The sequence below is a fragment of the Chamaea fasciata genome, unplaced genomic scaffold (genome assembly GCF_029207755.1).
Source record: "Chamaea fasciata isolate MVZ Bird 193981 ecotype frontalis unplaced genomic scaffold, bChaFas1.0.hap1 SCAF_21, whole genome shotgun sequence".
Classification (NCBI taxonomy): Eukaryota; Metazoa; Chordata; class Aves; order Passeriformes; family Sylviidae; genus Chamaea; species Chamaea fasciata.
The window spans coordinates 7297172-7323380 of NW_027094106.1; the positions used below are offsets into that span (position 1 = coordinate 7297172).

The window sequence follows — 26209 nt, forward strand, 5'->3', positions numbered from 1 at the left end:
GTCAGGAGGGAGAACGGAATCTCCCCGCCCTGGGAACCCGTTCTGCGGGGAGCCCGAGTGGCTCCGCTCCGCTCCCGTTCAACCCGCGGCGGGGCCGGGCTGGGGCAGCGCCGGGGCCCGCAGGGGGCGCCGCGCCGCACGGCAACACCCACCCCGTGACGTAACGGCTCCGCCGCCTCTTATTGGTGTCTCACCGCCCCGCCCGTGCGGCTCCTCCCTCAAGGCCGCCGCTGATTGGCGGGTGCTGTGCAGGTCCCGCCCACCGGGGCAACGCCGCCGCCCCCCCCCCGGCCGGGACCCGGAGCGGCGCGGCGAGAGCGGGGCGTGCGCGGGGCTATGGCGAGCGAGCCGCGGGGGCTCCGGGCGATGCCGCGGCTGCTGCCGCTGCTCTGTGCGCTGCTGCTGCCGCTGCCTTCGCTGCAGAGTCCGCCCCGCGCCCCCCACATCAAGAAAGCGGAGGCGGCGGCGGCGGCGCCCGACGAGGCGCTGCGGTACCTGCACTCGGCCGAGCTGGGCGAGGCGCTGCGGGCGCTGGCGGCCGCGGCTCCCCCGGGCCTGGTGCGGCTCTTCAGCATCGGGCAGTCGGTGGAGAAGCGGCCGCTGTGGGTGCTGCGCCTCACGGGCGGCCTGGGCCCCGAGCGCCCCGACGAGCCGCCCGGCGGCGCGGCCCTGCCCGGGCGGCCGCAGGTGAAGCTGGTGGGGAACATGCACGGGGACGAGCCGCTGGCGCGGCCGCTGCTGCTGCGCCTGGCCTGGGAGCTGGTGCTGGGCTGGGCCGGCGGCGACGAGCGCATCGTCCGCCTGCTCAACACCACCGACCTGTACCTGCTGCCCAGCCTCAACCCCGACGGCTTCGAGCGCGCCCAAGAAGGCGATTGCGGCGGCGGCGGCGCCGAGGGCGGGCGGGAGAACAGCCGCGGCCGCGACCTCAACCGCAGCTTCCCCGACCAGTTCGGGGACGCCGAGCCCAACCTGGAGCCCGTGCCCGAGGTGCAGGCGCTCATCGACTGGATGCGCCGCAACAGGTGAGTGCTGCCCGGCCCCCTCTGCCCGGCGCGCCGCTCCGGGGAATGGGAGACCCTCGGAATGACTCCCCGAGGGGGTCAGCCAACTTCCAGCCCTTCCCGGTGCTTCCCAGCAAGGCCTGGGGGGAAGGAGAAGTCATTTCCACGCCTGTTTATCCCCAGCCTGCCTCCATTCATCGCAGCCGGGACCATCTTGCGCTGGGGAGAGCATTTGGTGGCCCCAGTTTTTGTGCAGCTGCCATGGAGCTGCACCAGCCTCGCGGGGCACAGCCTGTGCCCTGCATGCCACCCAGATGTTCTGGCCTCCATGGCCATCTGCATGTCTCCCATCTCCCCGAGTTTGTGGCTGGAAACTTCTCACCTGCTCCGCTGTGAGCTTGTCAGTGGGTCTTGCTCTTAGGGCCAATAATGCTTACTCCACAAGCTGCGGGGTGCTGGAAATATTTGGTGTCTGGTTCAGTGTCTGTGTTTAAGTGTCTGTGTTTAAGTGTCTGCGTACGACCACATTAACAAAGTTGTGTTGGACAGGGCTTGTTCCCCTCATCTTTTGTGTTCCATGGAAAATTCCCTGGATTTATCAATAATTCTCTGTGCAGCAGCATTTCCAAAGCCAGGCCCCGTTTCTACAGCCACCTTCCCCATGTGTTCAGTTGAAGCACGTGGGGCTGAGCCTGGAGCATCCATGCTGACCCGTTTGCCTCTCCCCGTCCTAAGGGGAAGCTGCTGTGGCTGTAGTGGGGCAGCCCATGAGGGGAGATGGTGCCTTTAAAGCCCAGCTCTGGTGTGGGGGTCTGGGCCAGCCCTAGAAAGAGCGATGGCCAAGCTGGGCACTGATCCTTCATTTGCCACGTGTTCTTCAGAGAACTCTGTAAGGTCCAGACTACAAAGGTCAATGCAACCAAGCGTGGGAAATTGTGCAGAGAAAGCAGCAGTGCACTGCAGCAAACTGTGGCCCCCTTCCCAAAATAGGGATAGGAGATGAAGAGGGGGGTGACAGTGCACTTTGGGGCTGTTGGTTGACTCCAACCAACGCACAAAACATTCAGCATCATAAAACGTTTGCTCACGTTTAGGAAACAAAATCTGCATGAACATATGAGCTTTGTTAAAGCTTGGTGGATGGCACTGCCCATGGGATTCATGCTCCAGAGGAATTTCAAGAACTTCACCAGTAACCTGCTTGTCCTAAGAATCATTTAGGACAGTTCTGGTGCAGCACTTTGCACTAAAATCCCTCCAGAGTCGGTTCAGCTCAAAATTAGTTACTAGGGAAACTCATGTGCATTCTTTATGTAATTTTGAAGGCACCTTGAGCTTTTTGTTTTATTTTTTTCTCTTAGTATGTGAGGTGGGGTTTGATATCAGCCAGGGTGAAACAGGAAGAACGTGGTGCTTTGTGTGTCCCTCTGCCTGGCAGCACCAGTTAATATTGTTAGACTAACATAACTGCTGATAGAAAAATGAATGGGTAAACAGAACTGTTTGATTAAAAAGGGAGATAGTGGGTGTAATGCAATTTGTGGGCACTGTTTTAAGCAAGGTAGAGGTATTGGTCACATTACCTCTGCTTGGAAACCAAATCTCATTTGAGCAAATGCACAGGAGGGTTCTTTCTCCCTTCAGTGCTGTGTTTGGTGGGAAGAGGAGAACAGAGAAAATTACCTTTGGGTTTCATTGAAATGCTTGTGCTGCCTGTGATCAAACTGAAAGGGGATATGGGGCATGCCCTGCTATATTTTCTTACTTGAGGTTTTACAGCTCTTTTTCACATTCAGATTTTATTTGTGAGTTAATTCTGTTGCACATACCAGGTGTACTCAAGCTTGACAAGAGCTGTGTACGTTGCTCTGTCTGTCACCGAGTTTGGGAGCTTGGTCTCAGGCTACAGAAAAAACCTTTTCCATCCCCAGAATTGATTCCACTTCCAGCGTATGCATTTTGCCTCATTAATCCCAGATAGAAATTGGGAGCTCTGCAGAGTGTGGTTTGGGTGGGAAAGCAGCAGAATAACTGGTTGGGTGGCTGTAGCCAGCTTCCTGTTGAAACGTTTCCAGCCTGACTTTTTCTCCCTTTCCTTCCCAACGCCAGGTTCCTGCTCTCTGGCAATCTCCACGGTGGCTCTGTGGTGGCAAGCTACCCCTATGATGACTCTCCCACGCACAGGCCCACAGGAGTCTACAGTAAATCAGCTGATGATGAAGTCTTCAAATATTTGGCCAAAGCTTATGCTTCACATCACCCCATCATGAGAACTGGCAAACCCAACTGCCCTGGAGAGGAGGCAGAGACCTTCCCAGATGGCATCACCAATGGTGCCCAGTGGTATGATGTGGAAGGTAAGCTGTGCTCACCTGAGAACTCACATCCAGATCAGTAGTGATTGTCACGGAGGAAAGGACTGGGGGTTAAATGGTATTCTTAGCTTTGAATGTGTTCTGGCAGCTTGAAATGAATAGAGGTGGCATCATGAGAACACCAGCTGATCAGTAACAGCTTGGGAGGTGTTTATAGGGAAGAGATCACAGCAAATCGAAGAGTTCTTCTGACCCCCTTAGGTGGTGCAGAGTTGTCCTGCACTTGGGAGGCTTCATTTGCCAAATGAACTCTTGTAGGTCTCCTGACAGTTGCCAAATTTTGATACAGGAAAGAGGAAATGATTGTTAAAGGTATTAAATCAATGCCAACGTTCTGTGAGGTCTTTTAACCTCTGAACTTGTAATTTTGTGATTATAGAATAGCCTGCTGTAAAACAACGTAAAATCTAAATACGTGTTCTGAGCTAACCAAGGAGTTCTTGCTGGAACTGATGTTTGCAGCTTTTCCATGGACTGCTCTGCTCATAGAGCTGTGTGGAGGTGACAGCCTGCATGACCTGTTCTTATTCACCAATGTGGGAGATCTATAAGGGAGATGAATTTTGCCCTCTAGGAGAGTTCTTGTTCCCTCCATTATGCAGCTGCACATGGAAGTGAGCTAAGTAGGAGCAAATTACCTCCTGGTGCCACCACTCTGCCTGTGCAGGTGGAGGTTACTAGCCTGGCTCAGACGTGCAGTGGATTGCTCTCTGTGTGTTGGTTTGGTTGAAAATTTAAATAACAATTTATGTGAAGAGAAGCTGTCATGGAAAAGAGCGCTCCCAAGTTACCTCGTTGCTGTGGCTCCTTGGTGGATGTTGTACAGCCACGGCCTCACCAGGCAGGGCAGGAACTTCTGTGGTGAGAACACAGCAAAAAAGTTGCAGAAATTGTCTCAAGAAGTTGTGTTGGTTTGCTACTCTGCTTTTTTTCTTTCTGCTGTGGCCAAGGGATGATGGCTTAAGTGCTGAGCAAGCAGTGACAGCCAGCGTTGTTTATCCTCCAGAGCTTACAGCTTAATGATTTCTGGTAAGACAGTGTCTTTCTGGAACATGGGCTTTGCAGCAGAGTCCTGTGTTAATCCTGCATCCAGCTTGCTTGGGAAGGCTGGAGAGGGATCCATTATAAGGCCTGAGCACATCATCTCTGAGCTGGAAGAGGAAGGCTTGATTTTTAGCAGTGGCTGAATCATCCCCCAGGATTTCACTGGGCAAATAAGATGTCATGTTCAAACAAGATGTGGTTTGATCTCTTTCTCTACCAGCTGTCTCCTTCCCTCTTACCCTGCTGAGCACACCAGCCCTGGTGTTTGCTGGCTCAAGGTTCATTCTGCTGCTGTGAGAAGTCCAGCAGGAGGAAAGTTTGTGTAATCTGGTGACTTGGCTTGTGAGGGAACAGGATATCCTGGATGATCTGTGCTGCCTTGTGGTGGTGGCTGTTGTTACGGGCGCACAGCTCAGTTGGGAAGTTTCTTAACTGCAGCTCTGAGGTCTTCTGTCCTTGTAATGGAGTGGGGTGGGTGTGCTTTGAAGGAAAAGTTATTCCAGAGCTTTGGGCCTGTGTTCCCCTGACTCCAGAGAGCAGCATTTTTCACTGAGGGGTTGACTTTTTCATCCTCCTGCTTGGCTGTGAGGCAGCTGGTTGGTGGCTGTGGCAGGGGTGTGTGAACCTTGCAGGCTGCCTTTGCTCTGACAACAGGACAAAGAAATGGCATCATTTTCCTTTCACAGGAAATAGAAGGTGTGAACTGCAGACCAGATTTCTCTATGCTGCCATCACTGTGGTTTACATCTCTCTAGTAGCCTCCAGCACCCAGTTTCTGCAGAAATAAGCCCTTTCTATGTGACAAGCCACAGTCTCAGTGCTGATGGCTGTAGGCGACTCACGGGCAGAGATTGCAGGCAGGATGCACTGACGTGGACTCTGAGAGTGGGACATTGCTGAAGGTGACAGCAGCACTTCCCCCAGAGCCAAGGAATTCATGTAAAATGTAACCCAGGGAGAGCATGGGTGAACTGACCAATACCATGCATGTAATTCAATGTTGTGTCAATTCACCCCTTCGGAGTTATAGGTTTTAATGTTTATTTTTAGTAGTGGAGGAAGAGCAGGCAGAGGGGAGTCAGTTGTAAGTGGTGTGACAGAAGCAGCAGAACCATCAGAGAGGCTGCTTTGAGTCATCTGAGTTGCTCAGCTCTGTGCCAAGGACTGCAGAGGCTCGTGCTTGGATCAGGAGGCCTTTCCCAGGGATTGCAGAACTGAAATGTGTGGTGAAATGAGGCTGGGGAAACCCCAGTCCCTGAGCAGAGCTCTAGAGGTAGATCACCAGAGCTCACGGTTCTGTGAGCGGTGTGGGGCACGTGCTCCAGGCCTCCAGATCAGGTTGTGCCAGGAGAGACTCCTGCAGGCTCCAAGTGAACTAAAGCCAGGAAAAACAAAGAAATGAGAACATAGTGTTTCAACAGGTGGAAATTTTCCTGCCACATTTTATCGTGTGAAATCAAACGTGCTGGAGAGCAAACTGCCATGGGATTCATTGTCCCGGAGTTACCAGTGTAATTTTCTGCTGGTGCCAGACTCCATTAACTTCCATTTGAGTTTGCAAACAGCCTCTTACATGTGTCAGATCGAGGTGGCAAGTACAAACCATGAGAGTAATTGCTAAGGTCAAGTGTGCACAGAGGAAGGTGGATCTCTGCCAGACAGCTGAATTTGGCTCCTGCATTCCAGCTGCTGTAGATAAGCGCACTGGTAACTGGGATGCTTTTTAGAGGCCATCTCTGGTGTGCATGCTCTTTCTTTTTAACCTTTGAGGGTTTTAACTACCAAGTTCCTGGTACAGATCAAGGGAATACATGCAAAGTTGGGCTGGGGTATGGAGAGCAGTTGCGAAACCACTCTCATCTTTTCTGTGGGCAGGATGTGCTTTGCCTTTGTGTTGTTAAGAGATCCAGATCAGAAACTGAATTCAGCATGAGCATATTTTGTGGGCGGCCTTGGAAGGTTTGTTTTTATGTGCAGTCCCTTCCTAAAAGGTATTTTCTTGCCAATTTGACTCTCTGGTGTCCAGGTGTTTGAGATGTTTCTGGTGTCTACTGGGAGGCACTTCTCAGGTTGGAAGTGGATTTTGGTTACCTCTGTGCTTCCTGCAAATTTTTGGTTGCGGTTACCAGTCACACCGAGCTTCCAATCAGCTTTTAGTGGCATCCAGCTCAGTGCAGTTAAAATAAGTGCTGAGAACAGTGTGGCATCACTGTGGTGGCCTCTGTTTCCTGGGCATGGCAGAAGGCACTTGCACAGGGTGAGCTCTTGTAGAAGCTCTCAGCCGTATCTTTCTGGGGATATGCACAATTTACTGCATTTATGTGCTTGTATTTTCATAAAAGTCTTGCTGCAGTTCTTTCTCTTCTTGATGGCTTGGTGGTTTGAATGTCTTAAGGCCTCTTTTCACATCCAGCATGAGCTGCTGGGCAGTGCTGTGGCTGTGCAGCTCTTGGGAGGACTCTGCCCTTCTCTTTGAGAAAAGGCTGCTGGGCTGGGCTGCTCTGGGTCGTGCAGTTGGAGGCCCAAACCTCACCTCCTCTGAGTTTTAATGATCGCAGACTAATGGACCAGAACATTCCTCTGCCTTCTTGGTGCTGCTACTGGTGCTCACTCAGTCCCATGCTATGAGATAATCAGTTCTGAGCAGAGTCAGCAACTTGTGCCACGTATTGAATCGTCTCCAGCTTGCTTGGTGCCATCTGCTCTCTGCAGAGCAGACAGGACTGTTTTTCTGCTTTAACTTAGCCGCAGTTTCCTTATCTGCTGATGTCTGTTCCAGTGAGAGCTGGAATTAGTTTTCTGCATAGTGCAGTTTGAAAATAGAGTCCTTCTCGGCTGGCCTGGCAGGCTTCTCCTGGCACGTGGAGTATTTGTGGTATCTGGATCCTCAGGCTTGACTCTGGAGAGCTGCATTCTCCTGGTTTGAGCCTGGTGGGGAGCAGAGGCCCCCCGTCAGCGACAGCTCTGCAGTGTTTGTGCTGCAGGAGGCCCGGGATCCCTGCCTGAAACACAGTCCTGATGCTCAGGGTGTGGGGCAGATCAGGAGAGAGGTTTGTTCTGAGCATTTCTGTGACCTGCTGCCAGCCAGGGGCTGACTTGCTGTGACACTGAGCTGCTCACTGATTAAAAAGGGAATGGTGCTTCATGGAGAGGCTGAAACTTTTCACAGTGTGGGCTAAAAGACTCCCCATGATTAAAATGCTGAAGTAAATCAAACAGGTTATCCCAGATGCTACCCAAACAGAGTAGAAGCACTGTAGTCTGGCAGTTTTCTAGCTCAGGTGTATATTTTCTGCTCTGCTCCATGAATATAGTGCCCTGCTAATGGCAGGCTGAGGTCTCTGCATAGTCAGGGGAGGCTGTGCAGATGGTATGTGGGAAAATACGTAATTCCCCATGCTGTAAAAATAACTGTCCTGCTCTGCAACAGAGCCATGTGAAGGCCAAATATGTGCAGTGGATACAATCCAAATTTTCAAGAATGCAGTGGACTACTTTCTCCAAGAGACAGTTTCACCAGAATAGACGTAGCAAGCTCTAATTTAGTCCGTTGCTGCTCTATTATGGGTGAGCATCTGTCCTAAATTTGCTTGAATGGCAGATGAAGCACTAAATATGTTTCATAATGGCTCTGGTTTACATTTTGGATGTTTTCAAATGCATTAATGTCCTGCTAGGAGCAGATGGTTATGGGCTGGCAAGTCGTTCTGCTCGGCGTGGTGTTTACTGGCAAGAGAGCAGCCTGCTGTGCATGCCTGTTCTGAGCCTGGTAACAGGAGCTGAATGAAGCTGAGGGTGGATCAGACTCACGGCCCTTGTTTCTCTAACCCCTTGAACTGAGTTTGAGAGTTAAAAAGTCCTCCAGCACGTTGTGGCCCCCTGTGCTGGACAGAAAAAAGTCTCTTTCCTGTTTTGATGTCAGCCCGTGCACAAGCTGCAGTGCTCTCCTTCTGGCTGCAAGTGACATTTGATTTAATTACAATGGAAGCTCCATGTTCCCTTAGCAGCACATTCCCAGGAGAGCTGAGAGGAACTGGGACATCTTTGTTGTGGTACCATCCCACACATCTTCCCAGGGGCCTGTTCTACTTTATGCTCTCAGTCCATCCCTGCTCTACCCAGCTGCAGTGGGGCTATTGAATTCAGAGCAGTGAACCCTGACCTTTTGGGCCACCACCTCTGCTAGAAGCCTCCTCTGCTTGGTCAGGTGCTGCTGCTTTTCCCCTGTTCCTGCCCAGGCATTAACACAGCCCCTGCCAATGCCAGGCAGTGCATTTGCATCAGGATATTGTTCCATTCTGGCTGGTTAATTGGCTGTGAGGGTCTCTCACTTCAAGGGGCTTGTGAATGATTGGGAAACTGCTCTAAGTAAATCAGGTCTATTGGCACAGCACTATTGCAGCACTTCAGTGGACCAAGCAAAGGGTGGGTGCACAAAATCTGCCTTTCTAACCGACCTTCCTGCTGGTGCTCTGCAGGCTGGTGCCACAATATCTGCCACAGCTCTCAGCTTTCCTTCTTCTGGACTTGACACCTGCCTCCTGTGGAGAAAATGCATTGCTGTTCTCTGAGAGAGGGAGTTTTGAGAGTCAGTTAAATTCTCTCAGCTTATCCAGAAGAGACTGGGCCTCTGTGTCCAGGTGACCCTGGTGGGAGTCCTTCTGGTGGTGTGGAGGTCTCTGGGTTCTGGTTGCTGGTGCTGCTGTACAGGTTGGGATGGAGCTGTTTGGGAAGTGGTGGCCAAGGCTGTGACGCACCAGTCTGCCTGTGTTATAACTAAATAAGTTTGTGTAAGCCAGAAGACTTTGTCAGCATGCAAAAAACATAGTGTGGTGTGTCTTTCTTACTGACACAACTGCCTGTTTGGGTGGTGGGAGCAATTCTTTCATCTGGCTACTGTCATGTGGTGGGGTTTAGCAGGGTGATTCTGAAACCTGTTTCACAGATGTGTGGTGGTTTTGGAATGTCTTTTTTACTCTTGAAAGCTCCCAGAAATGTTTAGAGGGCTGAACATTTGCAGTCTTCAGCAGCATGCTCAAGTCTGGGCTCCAGATCAGGAGTGTTGATACCTGCAGCCCTCAGGTCCTGCTGGTACAATTCAGTCTTGTTTGAGAAACAGCTTTACTTGCTGAGGGTTGGATGTAAACTTCAGCAAATGGGGTCAGGACACTTGCTGGGACAAGGTGACCTTCTTGATTCATAGCAGTGCCTGTGGTTTCTCTGAAGGGCAAGAACAGCAAGATGAGCTTAATACTGGGAAACAGCTCTGTGCTCTCCTGTTTCCGGGTTCTCACCAAGGTTGGGCTGGTTTAGCACTAAGCTAACAAACTGTCTGCAGCATCCTTACATTGATTTGAAACTGCTGCCTTACAGAGGAAGGGTAGGAGGAGGCTGATGACTTGGCCAAAAACAAGTTTCTCAGACTTTCCCAGGTGGGCCTTTCTCAGGTGCAGACGTTTGGATAAGGGAAGAGCAGCTGAGGAAGCAGAAAAGGGGAAACATTGTTCTCATCCTGTCTAGAGTTTTGCTAAGAGGGGAGAACAGTCGTCCTTGAAAATGATTCCAGTGTGCAGATTTGAGCTGCCAGCTCCCAAGATGATAGTCTGGTGTTCTTTTCTGTCAAAGGCCTCAAACTTATTTTGAGTGAACTAACCTCTCTTGCAGGCAGACCTCACAAATCTTGAGGTAGCTTAGAATGCTCAGGGAAGGACTTGGCAGCTGGAATGTTCAGAGTCTGGTGTGCCTGCCCTGGCACACTGGGTTTGTCATGTCTGGAGATGTAAAATGAACCTGTATGAATTCCCAAGAGCTGTGCTGATGAGTTCAGCTGATGGAGCAGTGAGACGAAAGGACTGCCACTTTGAGCTGCCTGTGGCTGATTTGAATGACCCGGTGTTCCAGTTACAGCATAGGCTGTCACGATAATAATGTGACCTGACTTTTCTCCTTAGGCTGCTCACTGTGGGGCTGGGGCAGCATCCTGGGGAGATGCCGTGTGGGGCTGAAGGACAAGGAGAAATAGCACCCTTTGGTTGGCATGTGTGTGCATTGCTCTTGGGACATCTCTGCCTCCTTTCCTCAGGTGGGATGCAGGATTACAACTACGTGTGGGCCAACTGCTTTGAGATCACATTGGAGCTGTCCTGCTGCAAATACCCACCGACTTCTGAGCTTCCAAAGGAGTGGGAGAACAACCGGGAATCTCTTCTGGCTTTCATTGAGAAGGTAGTGAGGGCTGGGCTGGGTGTGGCAGCTGTGTAACCTGTGTCTCCACGGTGGGCTGGGAGCACCATGTTCAGGTGCCCTTGTGGCTTTGTTTGCTGTGTGAGGTAACACAGATGCTGCAGCTGATGTTTGGAGGTCGGTGACTATAAAGCTGCTGTGTTTCTCTTTGGTTGTGCCACAGCTCCCACGTGCAGTGCAGTGTTAGAGGGACTGATCGGTGCAGCTCTCCCTAAGTCATGCAGTTCGTGGCTGGTCTTAGTCCCATGAATCTCCAGTGATACTCACAAGCATCAACACTGCTGGGACCCTGGCTTGCAGAGCCCTCTGCCAGGCTGTCTCCAGATGCTGTGTATGAGTTGTGTAGTGACAGTTTAGGCTGGGATCAGAGGCAGCTGAGTTTGGCCTGTAACCCTGCTATGTTCATATTGCAGTTTGCCCATGCTGATGAATTAGAGTGTGTGTTAGGGAGGGTCAATTCTGAGATCCTGCTGCCTTCCCAGTCCATGCTGGAGTTCCTGTCCTTGCTGTGTGGCTGAGCACTGAGTCCTGAGCCCTTGGGTGCCTTTGCCTGGCAGCTGCCCTGCTCTGCTGCATTTGGGGAAGGGTGGGGAGGTATTCCTGCCTCAGGACACAGTTCCCCTGATGTTGCCTGCCCTCAGCCAGGCCCTTGCATTGTTTTCCTCAGGTCCACATTGGCGTGAAGGGCTTTGTGAGGGATGCAGTCACAGGAGCTGGCCTGGACAATGCCACCATTGCTGTTGCCGGTATCGCTCATAACATCACAGCAGGGAAATTCGGTGATTACCACCGGCTACTGGTGCCTGGGACCTACAACGTGACTGCTTTTGTGATGGGGTAATGTCTCTGTGGCAGCCTGTGCCCACACTGCCAACTGCTCCTGTTCCTTCTCTTGATTTCCCCCCCACGAAAACACCTTGTGTATTTAAGGGGCTTGGCTGGAAGCTGCAGCAGTAAATGGTTCCAGCCCAGAGCTGCAGCTATGTTTGCTCCGGCAGCAGGATGCTGTTGAGTGCACAGTATTTGTCAGCTTCTGTTTGACTGCTTGTATCAAATTGCACCTTACTTTTGTGCAAAGGGAGGAAGTGGAGTAAGGTCACCCCCGGAAGAGTTTGTGTTGTCCTAAGCCTGGGTGTGAATGTGTAACTTGCCCTGTGGCTAGTTCTGTGGTACACCTGGGGCTTCTTCCCTGCTGAGCCTGTTGGCTCTTGCAAGGACAGCAGTGGAGCTGGGTTTGGTAGCAGTGGGATGAGTCCCGTCAGCTTGGTCCCTGTGAATCTCTCAGTCGTTAGCATCCCAGTGTGTTTGGGCTGGGGGGAGTAGGCTGGATTGATGGAGGGTCTGCAGGGACTTTTGGCCTCTGCTCTGCAGAGCCTCCTTGCTGAAGCCAGTTGTTTTTTCCACAGTTACACACCAGTGACCAAAGAGAACATCGAGGTGAAGGAGGGAGATGCAACAGAAGTGAACTTCTCCTTGCAGCCCACCGTAATGCCACCAGCTCCTAATGTCACACAGCTCACGACAGCACCTGTCCCTGTCACTGCCATCACCCCCACCCCCGTGCAGGCTGAGCCCCCAAATCCAACCTCTGTCCATCAGCCCATCCAGCCCGTGGACTTCCGCCACCACCACTTCTCGGACATGGAGATCTTCCTGCGGCGCTACGCCAACGAGTATCCCAACATCACCCGCCTCTACTCCGTGGGCAAGTCCGTGGAGCTGCGCGAGCTCTACGTCATGGAGATCTCTGACAACCCCGGTGTCCACGAACCAGGTGATGTGGGAAATCATTCTGAGCAAGGCACAAATGCAAATGGCAGACCCTTCACGCTGGGAGAGGCGGAGCAAAAAGGAGTGTAGAGCTGGCACCTCTCAGGAGAGACTGAGCTGCTCCTTGTCGTATCCTTTATAGAAACTGCAAATGCAGTGGGTGGCACTGTGTTAGAGCATGCTGGGGATATCTGTGCTGCTCATGGAGCTCTAGGGAAGAAAGACCAAGAGGCTTCCTTGAGACGTTGTTGTTGGGGTTGTGGGAGCAGAAGTGTGAGTTCTAGATAAATGCCCTCCAGCAAAGCCTGAAAGAGGAATACTCAGGGTGGTGAGGTGTCTCCATGCTGTAAGATAGTGGTTGTAATTGTCTCTGTGGTGTAACCATGTGTCTGGTGTAACCTCGCAGGTGAGCCGGAGTTCAAGTACATCGGTAACATGCACGGGAATGAAGTTGTGGGGCGAGAGCTTCTCCTGAACCTCATCGAGTACCTCTGCAAGAACTTTGGCACAGATCCTGAAGTGACTGACTTGGTGCAGAGCACACGGATCCACATCATGCCATCTATGAACCCTGACGGCTATGAGAAGTCCCAGGAAGGTATTGCTGTCTGTGCCAAAATCTGTGGGGTTTCTAGCTCTCAGAACAAGCCCTTGAGTTCATGGAATCCCTGGGAAATCTGGAAGCCTTGCTGGAGCAGGAGTACTCTCCACACAGGAAGGCTGGGAAGGGACTTGGTGTGTGCTGTGGGATGAGTGGGTGGACCTTGATTGATGGATGCTGGAAGCTGTTGGGGAGAGCTCTTATATTTCAGCAGTGCTGTGAGCTGCCCCTGTTTGGGTCCCCTGATGGTTTGTGGCTAATCCAGGGCTTTTTTTAAAAAAAGACATTTATTTCTTTGACACAGCTCTTGCTTGCTGTGCCTTGGTCCATTCTCTTAGTAAATGTGGAGTGGGAGCCAGGCTGTCTGCGGAGCACTTGTCCAAGGATAACATAGACTTTTATCATGAGGTAGAACTGGCAAAAACATCACTCAAGGAAGTCTTAGAACTACGTGGCTCTTGCAGATTGGCAGAACAGAGACTGTCCAGAATCACTTTCTGGAAGCAGAGCTCTGCTTGGGTTTAACAAAGAACTTGTCTGTCTGGTTTGAGAAGGTGAGCTCTGAGGTTTCTGTGGTCGTGACATCCGGCTGCAGAGATTGTTCATGGTTCAGTGCCTTCCTGCTTGTCAGGCTGCCCTGAGAGCCTGAGCAAACACCCACTGAAAGGGCCCCCAGGCACTGCTGCACAGAGCAGTGCTCTGCTTGCTGGGGAGGGCCTGGGTGCCTCTTTCTGGGTGCAGGGGGCCAGCTCTGCTGTGCTCTCTGCTCTCTTCACCAGCTGCTACTTGTAAACTCTGTAATAAGAGGTTGAAACCTTTTCACAGGGCATGAGCTGGAACTTGGGTTTTATTTTCAGGAGACAGAGGAGGTACCGTTGGCAGAAACAACAGCAACAACTATGACCTGAACAGGAACTTTCCAGATCAGTTTGTCCACGTGGCAGACCCTCCACAGCCAGAAACTCGTGCTGTCATGGCCTGGCTCCAGTCTTACCCCTTTGTGCTCTCAGCAAACCTGCACGGAGGTACCACATCCAAACCAAGCTCCTTCCTCTCTGCTGGGCTTTGTGGGATGGGAGTTAGCAGGGCTGTCTCTGCAGTGTTCTAGGTGTGCACTGGGGAGGTCTGGTGCCGCAAGATGGAGCTGAAACTGGAAACAGAGGGTGAAAACCGTGTCCCCAAACGTGTTTGTAGGGAGTTGAGGCAGCTGCTGGGGAGATCCCAACCACTTCTCTGAAGGGAGCATCTGGGAGATGGAGATGGACTCTCTTGCCAGCAATTGCTCGGCAGATGGTCTGGGAATGGGATACAGAGCTGTGGCTGTTAAAGGCTTCACAGCATTTATAGAGTGAATGCAGTCCTGAGGGTTCCCTGCCTTGAATCGCATGGCGGAACTATGAAATTTGCAATAATTTAATTATCCTTTTGGTGCGTACTAAATTAAGTCTCTGTGTATTATAGCTTACTCCCTAGACAGTTTGTCTGCTGGCTTGTAGCTGTGGTAACTTGCAGGTGGATGCTTTGTTGCCAGCATGCTTGGTTTGTAGTGCAGAAGTGTCATGTGTGGGTGTGAGGAGGCTGGCAGGTCTCCAGCTGCAGTGGTGTCTGGGGTTTCATGGTGCTATTAGTACAACTTCCTTGGGGAAACCTTCAGCTATAAACTCCAGAATGCTGAAAAACTGCATCATTTGGGTCAAAAGCACCATGCATGTTCTAGGAAATTCTTCCCCTTGCTTCCACTTCTCTGTGAAAGCAATTATTATGTGGTTGTGTTCAGCCCTCCTGTAAGAGGAGAGCTTGTAAGAGCCAAAGCTTTAATGTTGTTGTGGCTTTGGTTCTCCTTCCCAGCTAGGTGTGGTATTATCTCTTCCTGTGCTTCTGTCTCTTCTATCCACTGGGCTTAATGCTTTGTTTAATGCCAAGTCTTGAGAAACAGAAGGCTTGGCACTTGCTGGAGAAAAATTTCCATTGTTGTGCTGAGGGATCACTGGGAAAGCACCCAAGTATGAGCCAAAGCTTGCTTTGCCTGCAGGTTCCCTGGTGGTTAATTACCCCTTCGATGACGATGAACAAGGAATAGCCATATACAGTAAATCCCCAGATGATGCTGTGTTCCAGAAGCTGGCACTTGCCTACTCCAAGGTAAAGCTCTAACAGGAAAGTGGGGATATCCTGCTAGGGTGACTCCTGGGAAACTCCTCTTCAGCTTCTGGGGAACCTCCTGAGCAGCTGGTAGAGGTGGGTGCAGGCCCTGTGGGTGAGCTCCTGGTGTTGCAGGCACAGCAGGAGGATCTTACAGGAGGCTCCCATTCCATGAGTGATGCCCAGCATGCTCTGTCTGCAGGCAGTGAGGGAGGAGAGCTCTGTGCAGGCTCTGTGGTGGAAAATGCTGCTCATGGGCTGGGAGGAGAGCAGGGATATCTGGGCTGGGATTGGGTGTGGGTGCAGTCAGTGCTGCAGTGATAGACACACATCTGTGTTTGGTAACCCTGAATGTGTGACTAAGGGTAGAACAAGAGTCCCCATGGCTGTGGAGTGCAGGCTCATCTTCACATGTTGCATCTTGTTTTATAGGAAAATGCAAAGATGTACCAGGGAAGCCCTTGTAAGGATATGTACCCCACTGAGTACTTCCCACATGGCATCACTAATGGGGCTCACTGGTACAATGTTCCAGGTAAGGGACACCTTAAATCTCCTGCACTGTTTGTCTTCATGTTAATGCATGTGCAGCTTAAATAATTTAGTCTGATCAGTCAGGAATTCTGCACTGGTCAGCTCAGATTAATGGGACTCAAGTTTCTTTTATAACCTCTTAAATAATGTACCCAGATAAAGTTATTCCTGGGGGAAGGAATTTATAGTGTAGTTTCTCTGGCTATTAGCAAAACAGTTTCATAAAATTTTACAGCACTTTATTACCATGAAAGGTATTTACAAGGAAGGTTATTTGTCTGCTCTTTTGGCATCCCTTTGAAGCTTGAATCCTGCCCTGTGTAAAAGCCTATTCCCTTCAAGTTTATACTTCATCTTTTTCTACTATCTGATTTATTTTTTTTTTTGACTATGGTACTTCTGAAGTCAAAACTTGTTACATTCTTGTTGTAGGTGGGATGCAAGACTGGAATTACTTACATACAAACTGCTTTGAAGTGACCATTGAGTTGGGCTGTGTGAAATACCCAAAAGCTGAGGAGCTGCCAAAGTACTGGGCACAGAACCGACGCTCACTGCTGCAGTTCATGAAACAGGTGAGGTGCTTTCACCTCAGGCAAGGTCAGCTCCCTCTGGGGTTTGCTTTAGACAAGCCAGAATGGACAGGGTGATCTGGCCACACTGGGTACCTCCTCTGCAGAAATCACCCCCGTCAGAACCTGTCTCAACTACATTCTCTCCTCAACATACCAAAAATCTGCATGGAAATAGCATCCAGAGGATGCAGGTGGGGGCTTTTTATGTACCACTGCCTTGGGTTTCCTGAGGCTGGAATGTTCCTTATATTCTGTTCCTATCTGAGTGGGGCTGGTGCTGCACACCTGGGGTGTGCAAACAAAGGTGTGGAGCAGAGAGCGCCATGCTGACACCCTGAGCCAAACAATTGCTCATTGTATTCATCAGGTGATCTTTGTCCATGCCAGCTGCTGGCCAGTCCAACCTGAACTCTTTTGGAACATATTGCTCCCATAGGAATGCCGAAAATCTGAGGGGTGGGAGGCAGAACAAGGGCTGGCACTCAGCAGAGCTCCTCTTTGCAGGTTCACCAGGGTGTCTGGGGCTTTGTGCTGGATGCTGTGGACAACAGGGGCATCCTCAATGCCACCATCAGCGTGGCTGACATCAACCACCCGGTGACCACCTACAAGGATGGAGACTTCTGGCGCCTCCTGGTCCCAGGGATGTACAGGATCACAGCGTCTGCCCGAGGGTGAGCAAGCCCCAGCATGAGGAGAAAACAGCTGCATGACTGACTTCCCACTCAGGAATATTCCATCACCTCTGCCTGCCTACAGCACACGTAGGCATGGGTGTTTCTCCTGCTCTCTGGCCTGTGCAGAGATAGCAGTGTGAGACTTACTGTGGTATCCGACTGCTCACCTGGCACTGGTGTACAATTCCAGTCTTCCTTGTTAGGAGTGGATAGCTTGGTGTCTTTAGGGGTAATTCTTTTCCAGGCAGCTGCCCACAAAAGTGACTTGATCATTTCAGTGCTGCTAAAAATCTGTGTTAATTCTGTGTCCCTAAACCAGGACAAGCATCATGACTTCTTGTCTTGCCAGTCTGCCATGTAACCCTGCAACACCTGAGCCACGTTGGGCCCTGAGCTGTTCCCTGTCCTCCTGCCATTCCCACATCCCTTTGAGCTGTTCTTGCTCCTCATTTCTTTGCCCTCTCACTATGGGCAGGGGAGCAGTGGCAGTCCCATGTGGGTGTGTAGTCAGGAACAGGGCTGGCTTGTCCAAGGTTTCAAATCCCTGATGTTTTCTTGTACCTTCTTTTCCCTGGGCAGGTATGATCCACTCACGAAGCTGGTGGAAGTTGACAGCAAAGGTGGGGTGCAGGTCAACTTCACTCTTTCACGGACAGACAGCAAAGTGGAAGAGGGGAAGGTGCTGGTCTTGAACACCCCAGACACCAGCAACCCCAGCGAGAAGGAGTTTGAGACCCTGATCAAAGATCTCTCTGCTGAGAACGGTCTGGAGCGGCTCCTGCTCACCTCCTCCAGGGATGTGGCTCCGTACAGATACCGGCCCTACAAGGACCTCTCCGAGTTCCTGCGAGGCCTCTACCTCAACTACCCGCACATCACAAATCTCACCAGGTGAAAACAAAGCAGCAACCTGGGCTAGGGATGTTGTGAAGTTGTTAGTCATGAACACAGTGCAGAGATGGGGAGTTCATCCATCCCTTCCCTGTGCTCTCTGAGGTGGAGGGAGCCCCATATGTAAGGACATGGTAGCAGAGCAATGGCTGTAGGGCCTCCTAGGTGCATCCATGTGCTTTTCCCTGACTTAGTTCCCCAGGGATGCTTGGGACTGGCAATATTCCCAGCATTGGTAGCACAGACTTCTGCAAATATCTCTGTTCCTTACTGTTTTGTCTGTTCTTTAAATCCTTTCTGACATCCACCCTGCTGAAGAGTCCCCAGAAAAAATTACTAGATTTGACTTACAAATTTCAGATTGCCTTTTTTTCATTGTCTGCCTCCAGATTTTATTTCAGTAGTGCTAGACACTTTTGTGTCAGCTTGCCCTGGGCCAAGGTCTGTGCCCTCCTGCAGAAGACCAGCTGCTGCCATCCTCTGCTTTCCTTTGTGACCTGTAGCGCTTACCCTCTGTCAGCTTTAGAAAGCACAAATCCCTTTGTCTCAGGGCCTCATTTGCTTGTTGTAACCAGGCACAATGTGCTCATGTGCTGTCCCTGCTGGTGCCAAGGCTGCTTTGCTGATCTGTAGCCTCTATTGTCCCTGCAGTTGCATCAGCTCTGAGCTTGTTCCCTACTTTCCTTGCACTCAGTTTGCCAACTTAACAGCATGGCTGTAGCAACAGCTCCTGCATTATTGGGAACAGGCCTCTTTTGTCCTGCTTTATAAATTAGTTTGATGTCCAGATGTATCCTGCTCTGAAGGGAAAAAAGAAACAAAACAAAAACTGCCACTGGCAGCACAGAGGATCCAGCAGTTCCACATTTATTGTGATTTCATAGGCTGAATGGAGACATATGGAGCATTGGATATTCTGTGTATCTGGACCTGGATACACCCTTGCCCAGACGCTGGTATTGAAACTGATGTTCAGAGTGAAATCTGTTCAGTGCTGTTGCAGATCTGCCCCCCGATCTGGTTGTGTTTCTCTTGCCTTTGCAGCCTCCCGCTGGAGGCTGGCAGCAGTTCCTTTCCACACCGGGATTTCTCCGTGAAGTCAGGCTGGAGTTGCAGCTCTCTTGCTGAGCTGACACTCCCATTTCCCATCTCTTGGCAGTTTGGGTCAGAGCGTGGAGTTCCGCCAGATCTGGTCCCTTGAAATCTCCAACAAGCCCAACGAGTCCGAGCCTGAGGAGCCCAAGATCCGCTTTGTTGCCGGGATTCATGGAAATGCTCCTGTTGGGACTGAGCTGCTCCTGACACTGGCAGAATTTCTTTGCATGAACTACAAGAAGAATGCTGCTGTTACAAAGGTGAGAGGCCAATCCAAAGAGATCCTTGGAGCCTTCCAGCTGTAGCCTGAGCTGACAATCCTCCCTGTGGGAGACTCCTTCTGCCAGAACAGGCTTGGGGCTTGTGGTGATTCCGTGTGTAGTGGGGTGGTGTGCAATCCACAGATCAAGAACCTCAAACTGCAGCTCCTAGGTTAAGATCCAGGGAAATGAACCCTAGTAATTGCACTTTGTGCTGTTTCTCCCTTTGCTCAGCTGATTGACCGGACACGGATTGTGATTGTGCCTTCCCTGAACCCAGACGGACGCGAGATCGCGCAGGAGAGAGGCTGCACCTCCAAGAGTGGCCAGACCAACGCTCATGGCAGAGATCTGGACACAGATTTCACAAGTAAAACAGCTGCCCCGTGGTTGCGTGGAGTCTCTGGGTTTCAGGGTCTGCTTGTAAAGAAGACAGTGGTCCAGGCAGCACAGCTGCCGAGAAGCTTCCAATTTGCAGTCTCTTATGTGCAAGAGACAAAGCAGAGTTATTTAGGAATAGGAGAGGTCAGATAATACCTGATGTATTTTTACTCTTAATGGATTTCTTTAATTTCTGAGAAAATGCCCTCTGTTCATGCTCCCCAGGAAGAGTCTCCTTTTTTCATGCTGTTCTGGTTTCCATGTGACTGTATCCACAGCACTGTATCAGCCCACCCTTCCTGAGGAGGAAATGTTCTCTGCCCAACTTTGGCTGGGATCATCCTAACTCCTTCCTTAAGAAAATGTCAATTCTGTGACATTGTTGTGAGCAAACACACATGAAATACCTTCTGCAACACAAAAGGAAATAGCTTGGGGAAATTGTGATGTTGTACATTTGTTTAGCTTTGCAGATGAATCTCCCCCATGGGTATTACAGACTGAGTGCTTTACTTGATCAGTCAAGTGCATCTGCTGAGATCTAACAGAGGCCTTTTCATACCTGCAGCAGACCTAATTTCAGACATAAAGGATGCACTTCTGGCCTCTCAGACAGCAGAGGAAACTGTTCTTAGTTCCTTTTTCTATTTGTTGTTCTGATTTATAGGCAATTACACCCGGTACTCAGCGGCACGAGAGCCTGAGACCAAAGCCATCATGGAGAACTTGATACTGAAGCAGGATTTCAGCCTCTCTGTTGCTCTGGATGGAGGATCTCTGCTTGTCACTTACCCCTATGACAAGCCAACACAGTCAGGTGTGACCAACTGCCTGGTTCCCTTCAGGCTTTCTCTGCAGAGGTTCATGTGACCACATGCTGTAAGGGCTTTTTGTGCTCATGGTGTTCTGTAGCCTCCTTTGTGTTCAGCCTTTTGTGTGTGGAGTTGACAGTCTGTAAGTAAATCTATAAAACCTCACAGGGTTCAGCTAGGGATCAGAACATTTGCAATTTCTATGCCTACAGCAGTATTTCAACCTTTCCTCTGCCAGAGCCAGTATAAAGTCTACTTTTGATACTGGCCTCTACTGTTAGAGGGACTAGGAATGCTCCTAAAACAGTATGTATCTCTGTTTAGTACAGGATCATGGGGTTAAAATGGGAATCTGCCCCATTCTGCAGGGAACAAGAGCTGATGCTCAAAGTCTCACTTTTCCTGTTGCAGTGGAGAACAAAGAAACACTAAAGCATTTGGCATCTCTGTATGCAAACAACCACCCAGCGATGCATTTGGGCCAGCCGGGCTGTCCAAATAAGTCAGGTGTGTTTGGTTGAATCCTTTAACCCCCCCGTCAGCTTGTGGCAAACTCTGCTGGGCCAGCTCTGGCTGACAGCTGTGCTTTTGCTCTCACAGATGAGAATATTCCTGGTGGAGTGATCCGTGGCTCAGAATGGCACAGTCACCTGGGAAGTATGAAGGTACTGCTGCATGGCACAGGGCTTTTCATCCCTGCTAAACAAGCAATAAAAAGCATATTTGTCCTGATGTCTGGGCAAAGCTTCTCCCCCTCCAGCTGCATTTTGCAAAACTTTTTAAATACTTCTTTCCTGGTAACTGTGGTTTTGTTTTTTGCAGGATTTCAGCCTGACATTTGGTCTTTGTCCTGAGATCACTGTTTATACCGGCTGCTGCTACTTCCCCAGTGCTGGACAGCTTCCTGGCCTGTGGGCAGACCACAGGAAATCTCTCCTTAGCATGCTTGTGGAGGTGAGCTGCTGTCTGTGGGAGGAAATTCTGGCAGGGAGTGAAGTGGTGGGGAGGGGGAGAGGAAGAGAACAGCATGGAGAGTCTTTGTGGTTTTGTTGGTGCTGTGTAATTACAAATGTTCATGATTTAGGCTGATTGACCAGAGGCAGCAAGTGCCCAGGGCATGTGTTGACACAAGAGTGCTGTGCTGTGTTGCCTTGCATTTTTATTTATTGTGAGGATCAGGGATGGAGAGCGGGCTGTATTTTAGAGGGGAAATGGATCTCATTTTAGTTACAAATGCACTGTAAGCTTGGATCTGAATGTAAAGTGTTTGAAATGCTTTGTTTCAGGTCCATAAGGGAGTGCATGGCATTGTCCAAGACAAGAGTGGCAGGGCAATTTCTAAAGCCACCATTGTTCTGAATGAAGGCTTGAGGGTCTACACTAGAGAAGGTGGCCATTTCCACGTGCTTCTGTCTCCAGGTTTTCACAGCATTGATGCAATAGCCAACGGGTACCAGCAGAAACATGTCAAGGTGTGTGAATGCCCATGTTGGAGATGTTCCTCCATTCCCTTTCACATAAAATCTTCCCTGTTTGGGCTCTGCCTGGTTGTGCCTGTGTTTAGCTGCTGATTAGGTGCCATCAGGAGCTGTTTTCTGCCTTGCCAGAATGGATGGAGAACAACTTTCCAGCACAGCAGTCTGGTTTTGGGAGTACCTTTCCTTTGCATGGCACTTTGACCAGGGCAGGACCAGGCAGATGACAGATGTCTGTCTTGTCTGGATCCCCAAGCTCTGAGATGATCTAACCTCTCATGTCTTCCTGCAGGTTTTTGTACGTGATGATGCACCCAGCTCTGTATTCATAGTATTTGACACAGAAAACAGGATTTTTGGACTGCCAAGAGAGCTGGTTATAACTGTGGCAGGTACAGTGATGTATTTTATCAAAGCTTTGAGCTTTGCTTTCTGTACCAGTTCATGCTGGCAGAGACCCTGCACTGAACTGGGAAAGCAGCCTGCAGGCTTAAGCCATCTCCTGCTTTCCCTTTTGAGCAAGCTCTTGTCCTTGCAAACTCATCCAACAGCCCTTGGTTCTGCTTGCTAGGAGGGAGGGAGGAAGTGTGGAGTGTTTTGCAGGGATTTGGCGGGTCCAGAATGTACTTTGAGATAACTGGAATGGGAAGAGCTTGTGTGCATAGGAGATCTTGCTTCTTCAAGGGTTTTTTAGGTGTTGTGACATCAGGTAAGCATGAGGAGATTTATTTTATTTTCTCAAGGTGGCAGCTGCTGGGGCGGGGTGTGTGGGAGTTTAGACCCAGTGGTCTGTAGTGGAGCTTAGTGATAATCTCTTAGATTTCAAACACAGAAAATGGAGTGTGTCCTGTTCTGAGAGGAGTTCTCCTGTCCCCCATGGCCTAGGAGGAAGGAGCAAGGTCACAATGAAGTGAAGAAAGCGGTTGTGACTGCAGGAGAGAGAAGAGATGCTGGCAAGCCTGGGAGCCTCTGGCGTGGCTAAACTTTGGTGTCCTCTCTCTGGCAGGTGCCAGCATGTCTGCCCTGGTGCTCACTGCCTGTATCATCTGGTGTGTGTGCTCCATCAAGTCCAACAGGCACAAGGATGGCTTCCACCGCCTCCGGCAGCACCACGACGACTACGAGGACGAAATCCGCATGATGTCCACTGGCTCCAAGAAATCCCTCCTGAGCCACGAATTCCAGGATGAAACAGACACTGAAGAAGAAACACTGTACTCCAGCAAACACTGACACCTCCAGGGCAGAAAAGGAGGTTCCCATGGACCAGACCTGGTGGTGGGGGGACGATCCTTGTGGGTCAGTTTTGAAATGTTAGCTTCAGGATGTGTCCTCCAGAGGGGTGGGTGGCAGCTCCCAGTTTTCCTCTGTTTGCTCTGTTTCTGTGTACAGGCACAGAGCAGTGGGTGTTGGAGGCTGTTTCTGAGATAGGGACATGGTTTGTTACGTGTTTGGGTCAAGATCTGGAGGTTTATATGATGTGGTTTGAAAGGCAGCTTTAACAGGGTGGCCAGCAGAGCTCTTAGCATTTCCCCAGCATCTCAGCACAGGGAGCAGATGGTGGGGAAGTGCCCCAAGACCTGCACGGGGTCGTGGTCACAACACTCCAAAAAAGGTTTCTCTACCTGTTTTGATTTCATGTTTTCCACTACATGCTTGGCGGCAGCCAGATCCTTCACGCGGCTCCACATTCTGCAGAGCAGCCCTCAGAAAAAGCCCCCCCAAAAAAGCCTTTGATTCTCAGCTATTCCTTTGGAGCTTTTCCTGCTGTGAGCTGCAGTGGTTGTGGAGCACCTCTAATGTGTCACTCCTTTCAGGGAGTGACTTGGCTTCCTGAAGGCTGAGGGAGATGACATCACTCTTGATGTGAGCTGGAGAAAGTCAGAGCTTCAGTGAACTCTGACAGAGCTCTACTGCCTGCCAGCTCTGCCATGCTGCTGTTCCTCACTTCTGGGGAGTCAAGAAACTTTATCCCCATCACCCTGGTTGTGTTTTGTTTGTGTCATAGGCTTGGCTTTGGGGGTCTTGTGTTCACGTTCCAATAGCTCAGTGCCTGAAAGAGCAGCTGGAAGGTTGTTCTAAGCAAATGGATTCACTGATCTGTGGAAAACCTGATCAATTTTGCTCAAATCCACCACTATTCAGAGGAAACAGTGAAATATGACCACTGCTTTATATTTGAGCATTACTGGAGCAGCAGGGAGAGGTCATGGGAGTCTCCATGGCCCAACTTTGGTGCTAAATCCTAAAGAAAACCTGCACCATTTGCCACTGTCCACCTAGTACCATTGAGTCACTGAGCTCTGATGATGGCAGGCAGCAAATTTCCTGCTGTCTTGGCTCTGCTCCTGCAGCATCCCTGGAGTGTGGAGCAGGGGCTCCACCTGTGTGTGTGGCTGCAGCTGTGGTGCAGGTAGTGAGGAAGGGCTGAACTGTGCTGAGGGAGAAGGGAAAAGCAGCCAAATTGTGTTGTGTAGCACTTGGCAGGAGGCTGGAAAGAGGAGCTGCAGCGCACATCCGCAAGACGTGGGATTTGTGGGTTATAGAAGGGATGTCCAGAAGGAAGGAAAGGTTGAAATAATTGATTTCCAAAGCCTTTATGTATCTCTGATGTTCCTGTGCTTTCTGCAGAAGCAGAAGGCTGGAGTTAGAATAGGCACTTATTTTCTTGCTGCTCATTTTCTTTTTTAATTCTTGTCCCACTGACCTGATTTCTGGGGTGCAGGAGCCTTAGGCCTCGAGCTTGCCCCGAGTGCTCTGTCCTCCAGAGGCCTGGGGATGTCCACTGGTGAAACCTGCACATGGTGTCTGTGGATGGAGGGGTTGCACCCAAAAATCGAATGGGGTCTGCTCTGCAGGGCTCTGACCTGTCTCCTCTTGGGGGAACAGCCCCACTGAAGTCTCACGAGCAATGTCTCCTGGGGCAGAAGCTGTTCTTCACCCCTGCCTGTGGAAATGCCCTTCCAGAGCCCCGTGGCTGCAGCTGTGCTGCCATGGCCATCATCTCATCTGGTTCTGTGCAGGGACAGAGAGAACCCTCAGGCACCAGTGCACCTCCTTCTCTGTTCTGCAGGGAATTCTATTGCAGGAAACACAAAGTGTGGCCGGGCAGGTGTGCCGGGCACAGGGAGATGAGGCTGAGCATTCCCCATGCTCCTGTCCCACATCTGCTGTGAAAGAACTGCTCTGGTTGCCTTGTGCAGGAGCCATTAACATCTCTGTGCCCGTTCCCAGCTCATTGTGCTGAGCAGGGAATGGGGTTTGGTCCCTTTTTTGTCCCTTTTCCACGTGTAATGGGCTGCAGGACACCAGCACACAGTAGCATTAATCCTGCCTCATCTCTGAACTGTTCCTCCTTTAACAAGAAACACAGTAGGTTTTATTTAAGGTCGAGTTTGCAAATGGCTCTTAGGGCTGTACTTGGGCTTTGTTTGCTGTGGCAGCAAGTAATGGACAGAGCTGGCCCTGCTTTGTCCCTGTAGCAATAAGTCCTGTTAGGAACTGGCCCTTTCCCTCAGAGTGCATTTCGGAATTAGCTGTGGGAGTAGGCGTGTATATTTAAGGTGAGTGGATTTGAGATGTTTTGCAAACGTGTGAGACTTTTCTACACAGCAGGACCAAGGGAGGTGCCTGGCTCTGGCTCCAGATCCGTGCTTGGAGCTTCGCAAGCGCTGGGGCTGTTCCTGGGCACTTTGGGAAGGCAGGAGCGGCTCCCCGCGCCCTCGGTCCGTCCGTCTGTCCGTCCATCCATCCGTGCCCCGGGCCGAGAGGAGCCGGGCCCCGCGGGCGCCGTCCCTGTCGCTGTCGCTCCGTGCACTTGTGCCTTCAAATAAATGTACATTTTCAAAGGGACTTGAATCCTGGCAGCGGGAGGGGAGGGGGCGGCGCGGGGCTGGGCCTGGCTCTGCCCTCAGCCGCCGCCGCCTGTTTTTTACCTGTATACCGAGATCAATAATCTGTATAAAACTATTTTGATGTTCACGTGCGTTCTCTCGTTCTTTACAACGGGGAGCGGGAGGAGGGCGCTGGGAGAGCGGGATGGGCCTGGGGATCGGGGACTGGAGGAGCGGGAGCGGGATGGGCATGGGGATCGGGGCTGGAGGAGTGGGATTGGGATGGGGATCGGGGCTCGAGGAGCAGGATGGGGATCGGAGCCGGGGCTGGAGGAACGGGATGGGCCTGGGGATCGGGGACTGGAGGAGCGGGATGGGGATGGGGATCGGGGACTGGAGGAGCGGGATTGGGATGGGGATGGGGGACTGGAGGAGCGGGATGGGGATCGGGGATCGGGGACTGGAGGAGCAGGAGCGGGAGCGGGATGGGGATGGGG

At 51.1% G+C, this 26209-nt stretch overlaps 1 protein-coding gene across 1 annotated transcript; it reads left to right on the top strand.

The window, feature by feature from the left end:
- Nucleotides 1–336: 336 nt before the first annotated feature.
- CPD (carboxypeptidase D) lies at nt 337–25860 on the top strand. Its single transcript, XM_066201747.1, has 21 exons — nt 337–1025; nt 3114–3361; nt 10506–10648; nt 11334–11503; nt 12073–12440; nt 12843–13034; nt 13895–14062; nt 15070–15179; nt 15612–15714; nt 16146–16288; nt 16793–16962; nt 17545–17856; nt 19016–19211; nt 19446–19581; nt 20260–20409; nt 20816–20911; nt 21005–21069; nt 21227–21358; nt 21691–21876; nt 22172–22271; nt 22886–25860. Exons 1-21 carry the CDS (start codon nt 337–339, stop codon nt 23110–23112), a joined length of 4104 nt encoding a protein of 1367 aa, XP_066057844.1. The 3' UTR covers nt 23113–25860.
- The last annotated feature ends 349 nt before the right edge of the window (nt 25861–26209 follow it).

Coding starts and splice junctions, on each gene's coding strand:
- CPD (XM_066201747.1), top strand. CDS start 337: ATGGCGAGCGAGCCGCGGGGGCTCCGGGCGATGCCGCGGCTGCTGCCG. Junction 14,063..15,069: donor CTCAGCAAACCTGCACGGAG/GTACCACATCCA, acceptor CTTTGCCTGCAG/GTTCCCTGGTGGTTAATTAC. Junction 19,582..20,259: donor TCTGGACACAGATTTCACAA/GTAAAACAGCTG, acceptor TCTGATTTATAG/GCAATTACACCCGGTACTCA.